Here is an 8,828-nt window from a genome sequence, read left to right as displayed (position 1 = left end):
ATTGTGGGATTGAAGTGCACTTATTGTGTTTTCTCATTGTAAACAGCTGCAGCTCTAGTCTGAAGTCCTAAACACAGTGACTGGGATTTTGCAGTTTCAATGCTGCTGCACTGGAAGCACTGGTGCCTTACTGAGCTGTGGGGACTCGATGCATTGGCTGCAAAGTTTCATAGTGTGTTCTCTCCCTCCAAAACCCGCTCATAGCATTGATATTTTTATATTCAACATTATTTTATTTAAATATATTTCTATTTTTGCATTTTCAAGCTGTTTTGGTTTAAGGTAATGGGATGGAACATCATTTTTTAGGCTGCTTTTAACAGAATTGAGACAATAGAACAAAAGAACCACACAAGAAAGAAAATGAAAAAGAACCGGTCCTGCAGTATTAAAATTTTATTTACATGATCAGCTGTGTAATATTCACATCACTATATTTGCTGTGTTGTTTTTTTTTAAATCAAAGCACAGTCATTCACATGAGAGCTCATGATGAAATCTGGTTTATTCTTTAAAGGCACAGTGTTACAGTTTGAAAAACTGCTCTGAAAATAAAGTTCCTCTGTGCTCTGAACTGTGGCCAAGAATCAACTCATTTTCCCACAATGCCTTTGGGCTTATTTACCAACATAACTACATTGTGTTGCCATGTGCGATACAAGTAAACACATTCAAAGGCTTTGATGAAAAAACAGTTTTAACACAAAAATAAAAAAAACAAGAATTGTAAACTGTGTGTTTGTGCCGTAGGCGTGTGACGCCGACGGCTGAAGCGGTCATACAGGTACAGTCTGCAGGGGGGTGATGGCTCTTCACAGCGTTTATGCGTGTTTGGGTTAGCAGGCAGAGGTCTCAGGACTCTCAGGAGTTGAGATGGAAAATCCACATCAGGTCAAAGTGATCCCTAAAAATAAGAAACCAGCAACAGGAAACATTCAAGCAATGCAGAAAAGACCTAAACATTGGGTCAAGTCAGAGTGCACAAACTCAGAAAACGGGCAGTTTGAGGTTAGACTGACAACAAGGCGAATAGCTGCGTTCAGAGATCAGTGGACATACGTCGAGCAGCAGGATGAGGCTCATGTGATAAACATTCCTGATTACAGCAGATGACTCTGCTGCAAATGTAAAATGCATGACAGCGCTGGGCATGGTTCACTTTAAAGCTAATGAGCTTTGGGTGGAGAAAATGGGTTTGTTAACATGTAGAGCTAAACTTAAAGAATGTTTTCTGAATATATAGATGTACAGTGCCGATCAGAGTGGCTGCTCTTACTGCAGAATCTGTCAGGACGCCTTTTGTTAGGAGAGGATGAGATTGACAGCCAATGGAGAGCCTGTAAACGGAAGAAATAAAATGTAGTTACAAAATCTTCCAATCCGCATTATCAGTTGAAGATTTGTCTGATTAGGAGAAAATGCAGCAGATTTAAACCAATGATGTCTGAAAGATTATAACGATTTTCTCCTGATTTTGCAAGTTTGTTAACCAGAAGATATGAATCCCAACTCTTGATTGTGGGTTTATTTTAACAGTTAAGGTTTGGAGGACAAGGTAATCCGGAAATTAAAAAAAATACAACAACAAAAATGTTAATCAACAGGATTTCAAGTTCTCCAGGTCATAAAGCGGTTCTTGTAACCTGGTATGTTCACAGATTCAGATTCCAATAACTCCACCGAGACCAGAGAGTCGACCAAGGCTGTCGAGGACGAGATTAGGAATGACTTTCAAGACCATCCGAATGGCCCAGTGAGAAGGAAAAAAAGAAAACCAGTGGAGCCATTTCTACGTGAAAGGAAACCTAAAATACCTGACAGTATCAAGAAGTCATCTTAATGCTCCAGAGGAGAACTGGGGGGAAAAGTGTTGCGGTCAAATAGGAATAAGAATCAAGCTCGATCAACACAATCCCCAAGACCAAACATTGAGCATGAACAAGACAAATCAACCTGTAGCACAGCCTCTTTTCTGCACACATTACAAATGAGTGACGTACGGAGCCTCCAGCAATAACCTGAAACACCTGAGGTAACAGTGGAGGACTAACCCAGAGCTCATTCTGACAAAGTCTAGAGCGAATCAAGGCACATCGCCGAGTCGACATGTGAAATCAGTGAAAGCAGGAAACGTCACATCCATCATTACAGACAAATGTTAAAGCCTTAAGAACTGGGTCACATTTTGTTAAGGGTTTAAATACTTTTATAAAATATATCCAGCAATGAATGAATGCTACATAGTTTCTGTCTCCGAGTGGAAATGTTCAAAATCAGCAAGACATTTAAATGGTTTTGTATTCATCGTAAAGGCTGCGACTGGATTTTTCTGGCACAAAAATAAATCTACCAATCAAAAAAAACTATTTAAAACCAAGCAGAACGCAACAAATGTTGCAGTTCCTCAAAAAGACCACTAGAGGCTGAATTCAGAATGGAGCAATTTCCCATTGACCTCTATTTTAAAAATCCAATTTCAAGGTACAATCTAGAGGCAGAACTTTGAATAGTTTTATATTCTATTCATGTCAAATGTAGGTCTTAAGAAGTTTTACTGTGTCCCACACAAACGCCCATTTTTGGAACATTGCTGGGTTGGGGCGGAGTAACCTATGGTCAATGCCCTTCAGGGTTCCTTTTCCTGATTTAGGATCCTACTGTGGACCTCCTACAACATTGATCCAGTCTATAGGTGGCCAAGTCCAGCCTGAAAATGGTCGGTTCAAATCCATGGTGGAGTGAGTCAGACCAAAGACCCACAGCCTTCCTGCTTGACACTCAGCATTAGGGGGTTGGGATTGAGGGGGTTAATCACCAAATGTTTACCAACTGCGGCTGCGTCTGCAGGTTAATGCTCCCCCAAGAGGGTAGCCAAATACGGAGAAGAAAAGTCACACACCCATACATGCTTACTGCATCGACAGGAACAAAACACCCCCATCATGGATGAAGCCATAACGCATGTTGAGCTGCAGCTGTTTCTTTACACTTTACATCCAACGAACCGAAATTCCCAAACGGGGAATGAGAACTCCTGTAAGATTACAGCTGCAACACTCATGACCTGAAACTGCACAAACATGCAATCATTACAAATAATGCTGCACTTATGTCACTTTATGAGCTGTGAGAATAGTGTTGACAAACAAGACTATTGTGTTTTCATGTTTTAAATGGTAGCCGGCTGCTGTCACATGACCGACTCGTGGTCTCCACACCTGCAGGGATCATTTAGCTTTTAGGTTGGTGAGAAAACTGAAGGGAAGCTGTTGATAGAGTACAAAGAGCAATCTGATCCTCCATATTGTCTCTGTAGGTTAGCGGTAACATGACCAGCTGATACAAAGGTGTTTCACCACAAATGCATTGCAGCTGACGGTGAAGAAACAGAGCAACGTCTTAGTAAAACTATTCAAGAAGCTGCCACCTTTAGGTCGGACTTCATTTTTTATTTATTTCTATGCTAAACTAATTATTCTGTGTTTTTAATACCCTTCCACTGTGGGACAAAAAAGTTGCTATTCTGCTCCTTTCTTCTTCCCTTCTTATTTAGGGCTGTTATTTAACAACATGGACTTTCAAGTCCCTCCACAGATTCTCTGTTGGATTGAGGTCTGGAGAATGGATAAACCTGTTTCAGAAGTCTGAACAGCTCTGAAATCATTAGTTAACCTAAAACAACGGCGCCAGGATGACATGTGCTGTTTGATTTGGTAAATCAGGCTACTTCTGTCTCTCTGACTTTAGGAGCTCTCATCTCATCTTACAAAAGTCTGTCTAGTCACTCTTAGTTCTGTGAATTTGCATAATAGAAATACTGGATTTCCCAACAATATTCTTTATAGGGAAGAGGTCATTTTTACCCAAATTCAGGACAAAGTCCCTCTGACTTGTTAAAGAAAAATCATGCTAATGTCAGTCATTGCTCGGATATGAAATAGAGATTTTGAAAGCCAGTGTTTATAAAATGCAAAAATGCTTTCAGACGATAATTAAAAATAATCAGAAACAGAAAAAAAGGAACTTTTCCACTTGCAGCTAAAGCACAAAGCTTTTAAACTTTAGAAATTAATTACTTATTTAGTATTCATGTTCATCAGCCTTAGCTATTCTGAAAATGTGAGCATTTGAACACAAACCTTAAAAATCTTTTATTTAAAATCTTGAGGAGTTTAGCGCTCTGACAGTCAAGAATCAAATCTCTCGTACCTGTTGAGTTTGCAACCTCCTGTGTGACGTCCTGAAAGAACGACTGGAGTCGCTCTTCGCTTACAGCCAAGTTTTCAAACATCCACCTAAAAGCCCACATGTTGTCCTGCAAACAAGAGTCCGTTTTAAAACACTTTGCTTCACATTCAGAGAACTGTTTTTCTGTCAAATCAAATAATTGTTGAGGAAATTAATGGAAAAAAAAACAGTAACTGACTTGTTTTTTAGTAAAAAAAATTAATTAACATAAAAAATTAAAAAACTTTTTTCTTTAAACTTAACATATTTAAAGGCATTTTGTTGCAAAGCAGAGATAACCAACATTTTTTTTTCCTAAAAGTGGGACTAAAATCATCCATAAAACAAAAAACAATTTCAAGAACCATTAACAATAAATATAATTAATTCACTTTTCTTCTTTTAGGAAAACCTCATTAGTTGCTCCTAAAGAATCAAGTAGAGATAACTTTGATCGTAGAAGTTCTACTAACCACTTTAAAGTTGCTATCAATGTCTATGTACTGCTGAGTTCTTTTCTAAAAGCTGTTTTCGCACAGAGGATCACCTTAAACGTGTTGATCACGGGTAGAGCGGGACACAGGGCGCCATTTAGGATTCTGAAACTCAGAGCTCCCGTCACCAACAGCAGCAAGGCCTGATGTGGGTACACCTGCCAACAAAGCCACACAAAGGTAAACACGAGCAGCTTACCGATGACCAAAGGCACCTGTCAGATCACCAGCGCCGTCTTTGTGCCTGTTGTGTTCTGACCTCGTGAAAAGATCGAGGGATGGTCACGTTGGAATTCTGATGGCTGAGCAGTATGGATTTCACAACATGCCGCGACTCCTTCACCAGCGAGGAGATAAAAAAAAAAAAGCTGAATGAAAACTACAACAGTATCACAGGTTTAAAAGACGTAAAAGAGGTCAAACCTACGCAGAGAAACTCTGGGCTGGGTTGGGGGAAAGCGGTGGACGAGTTGACAATTGTGAGTAAACTGGTCCAACACTGAGACTGCAAATGAAACACAGACGTCAGTCCAGAAAAACACCCAAAAATGACTGCCAACATTCTAAGTAGGGGTTAATGGCAGACGAAGCGTGCATTATCAGAAATTAACACGCGCCGTAGAAGCCTGAACCTTCGCTTCCGTGAAACAAATGGATGGATGAATGGATTTAATCCGGTGTTTTCCCAACCCTGGTCCTCGGGGCACACACTCTGCTTATGCTAACCTGATTCCACTCATCATCAGCCTTTTTTTTCTATTGGAAAATCATTCCAAATGGTCATTTAGTTATGATCATGCCGTTTTCAGCCAAAATCAAAAAGCATGCTTCATTTTTTTAAGACATATTTACAGCAGAGTAGCAGTGGCTCAAATTCCCCTCTGGGTTGTGATGCGGAGCAACCCTTAGTCAAAATTCCAACGTTCTTTTGGTTACATTCTCTCCCTTTAGTTTTCAGCCCCTCACTACCTCAAGCTAGCATTAGTGTAACAAAAAATAGCAGCAAGCAATATCAGAGCTAGGTCTGCACAATATACCGCAAATTTATCGTTATCGCGACATTAAGCTGTGCATTTTGCATACCGCAAAAGATGGCGAAAATCGCAATAAATGGTTACCTTAAATGTGCTAAAACAATCTCATGGCAGCTTGAAATATTGAACAAATGAAATAAATCCCTTTATGCATTTAACCAATCGGAAGGACCCGTTTACGTTGTTGATCAATCAAATCAGCCCTTTTATGTTTGATGTTTGCCTCCTATGTCGACAAGGGTCATTTGGAGTATAATTTTTAAACTGTTGCAGTGAAATGGAAATTGGTTGTTTTGCTGTCTGTTTATATACCGCGAATTATATCGTTATCGCAATATTAGTCACCAATATCGCATATCGCGAGTTTTCCTCATATCGTGCAGCCCTAATCAGAGCAATCCAGCTGTACAGTTTTGAGTCGCAGGTTTTCATCTCCTGATCCATCTCAGTTTAAATAAAGAAAGACAGTTATAATCTGAAATTATTTGATACATGTCTACCATTGCGAGAAAAATGCTAGCAGAACATGTTAAAAAACCACCAAAAACAAAGGTTTATCTTGGAGTGGGTCTTCAGGCTCAGAGTCGTGACACTGCAGACTTACATCCTTGTAGACGGCAGCAGAACACCTCTGAGCCTTGAGAGCAAACTTCACCAGGTCCACACACCTCAGAGGAACAGCATCTACACACACACAGGAGTCAGAACCAGCGTGTTTCACCCTTTCAAGTTGGAAAACAAAAAAAAAATGAAGATGATGTCATGTTTCTCTGACCTTTAATGGGCTCCCAGACAGCATTGGGGCAGTAGAGCTGCTCTGGCTGGCACACTATCAGCTTTGGCGCTTTGGCCGTTTGGAAAATGCGAAGATACGTAAGAAAGAGCTGAGGAGAGAAGCGGCAGGCGGGGGCATTGACTGATGGGAACAAGCTCGTCATAGCTTCTGTCAGGTCTCCTTGCATGCACAGGAAAAAGGGAATGAGGTCTTGTAACTGTTGGAAGCTGAAAAGTAAAACATAAAACCAATACATTTAAAAGGGATTTTAACACTCATGTCCCTATGTTTGAATGGATGCATTAGATTCTGGTTTTTTGACAATAGCAGAGAAGCAGAAGGGAGCAGATATCTGTTTGAAATCTATGGGAACTGCATGTTGACACAGAATTACCTTTTTTATACAGACTTACTCCAATGAGAATCCAGTTTTTGGTGTTTTTAACATGTTCTTCATGATGTAGGACATATGTAAAATAATTTAAAACGAGCCAGCCAAAGTTTCACTGCTCGTTTCCTCCTTACCCCCCCCATGAGTTATCTTCCTCAAAACTGTACGGCTGGATAGCTCCAACCTCCCTCGACATTTTTTTGCACTGCTAATGTCAGCTTGGGGCTCACACAATGGTGTGTGTGTGTGTGTGTGTGGGTGTGTGTGTGTGTGTGTGTGTTTCAGGTTTCCCTGGCGATGTACAAAAAATATGCCTTAAAAAAGGGAACTTTTTGATTTTGGCCAAGAACAACATTATCATAATTAAGAGATGATTGATTTTTATAATATAAATATAGTTGGAGTGGGACTTTAACATCAACTCTGAAACACAACATGACAGCTACAAGCTGCAAAAAACTTAACAGCCTTTTGTCAATAAAGTAAAGACCTCAACAGTTTTTAAAATTAAGTAAAAAGGGCATTTTTCATTTCATTACTTGTGGTTAAACTTTACAGAGAACACACTAAATGCAGTTGAAAAAAAAACTATTTCCATTCTTTTTTATTTTTACTTGTTTTTTTTACTCATTTTATTTTGTGGAGTGAATATTATTTTGTATTTTACATGTAGTGGTTGAGAAAAATGTGTATTGAATTATGCGTGTTCAGAAACATGTTTTGCATGTTAAATTTCAGAGATTTTCTTTATTAATTTTGTTTTAACAATACAAAAACAGCAAATTATATCTGTGTACTCATTAAATGATTGATTTTAAATAACAGTATAACCAAACAGCAGTGGGGACCAGTAAAAGACAGAATAAAACCCAATACCAAGCAAGAACTTCATTTTTACTTTCAAAATAAAAGTCTTGTAGAAAAAAATCCATTATAATAGTGACTAATTCAGATATTTTGTAGCTCTTCTATAATGTTAGTATTGTTTGATCATTCACAATGACATAAACTATTTTTTAAGAACCCTTCTGTGCAGAGGATGTGAACTCACCGTGCAGATTCATCAGTCTGAACGACTTTCAGATACCGACACAACTCCCTGTACCTGCAGACCACAGGGAGACGAAAACTTTACGATGCTTTTACTAAAGGTTCACAGTCAATTTACCAAAGACTGAAACAGATCAAAGAAAACACATCTATCAAGGTAAAACATGTGAACCTGCATTCTTGCTGAAGCAGCTCACTCCTCAGTAGAACCACAGACATCTCTTCAGTCAGATGAGTCTTCTTGCCTTTGTCTTTTCGGACGCCCGAAACGTTCTGCCCCCTCAGCACAGACACCAGCAGGACGTCGTCCCAGGGGCGGACGCACAAGCTGAAGCACATCCGCATCAAGTCATGCTCATCAAGTGCATGGAAAAATGTTTAGAAAACACAAATGCGTGCACACCTGTTCCTCATGCTTTTTATGTCCACTGGGAAAAATGTTGTTTTCTGGTAAAAATTCTGCAGTTTTTGGACAAATCCTGGAGGGAAATTAGCCATAACAATAAGCCTCTGCATGGATGTTATAACTCTGCAAAGAAAGAAAAACATAAGTGAAGAAGATTCCATGTCCAGCATGAGCTGGGACTCTGCATGCATTCACCTCTGCAGTAACGCCACCTTGGCGTTTGAAGCGTTTGACATGGGAGACGGTCCAGTAGGTCTGAGACAAAGCAAGGACAAAAGGAGGACTTCACAAACAGTGGAAAAGCACATAGTTAATCTCACAGTAGAAGGTGTCGTTTTGTGTACCCTGATACTTGAAAATGCTTCATAAACACTTCAGCAGCTCCCAGGTTCAGTACAGCTGCCGCTCTGCTGTTCTGCTTGTCTGCTTTGTTCAGAAATGAAGTCACAAA

The 8,828-nt window shown here is 39.6% G+C and overlaps 1 protein-coding gene across 2 annotated transcripts in view; it reads right to left on the bottom strand.

Annotated features, from left to right (window-relative positions):
- Positions 1–373: 373 nt before the first annotated feature.
- LOC101164869 overlaps positions 374–8,828 on the bottom strand; it is an 11,072-nt gene continuing 2,617 nt past the window's right edge. For both annotated transcript variants that reach the window (XM_023958457.1, XM_023958462.1), the window contains exons 7-19: positions 8,722–8,828; positions 8,573–8,632; positions 8,375–8,500; positions 8,144–8,299; positions 7,973–8,026; positions 6,531–6,757; positions 6,360–6,439; positions 5,149–5,226; positions 4,981–5,058; positions 4,775–4,879; positions 4,210–4,315; positions 1,277–1,337; positions 374–904 (exon numbers count right to left, since the gene is read on the bottom strand). The exon at positions 8,722–8,828 is cut by the window's right edge and continues 19 nt beyond it. In XM_023958457.1, coding sequence (XP_023814225.1) covers positions 1,303–1,337; positions 4,210–4,315; positions 4,775–4,879; positions 4,981–5,058; positions 5,149–5,226; positions 6,360–6,439; positions 6,531–6,757; positions 7,973–8,026; positions 8,144–8,299; positions 8,375–8,500; positions 8,573–8,632; positions 8,722–8,828 — 1,212 coding nt within the window. In that variant the 3' untranslated portion in view covers positions 374–904; positions 1,277–1,302. The remainder of the gene's footprint in view (positions 905–1,276; positions 1,338–4,209; positions 4,316–4,774; positions 4,880–4,980; positions 5,059–5,148; positions 5,227–6,359; positions 6,440–6,530; positions 6,758–7,972; positions 8,027–8,143; positions 8,300–8,374; positions 8,501–8,572; positions 8,633–8,721) is intronic.

The sequence above is a fragment of the Oryzias latipes genome, chromosome 1 (genome assembly GCF_002234675.1).
Source record: "Oryzias latipes chromosome 1, ASM223467v1".
NCBI classification, from domain to species: domain Eukaryota; kingdom Metazoa; phylum Chordata; class Actinopteri; order Beloniformes; family Adrianichthyidae; genus Oryzias; species Oryzias latipes.
This window is presented reverse-complemented; position numbering and strand designations above follow the sequence as displayed.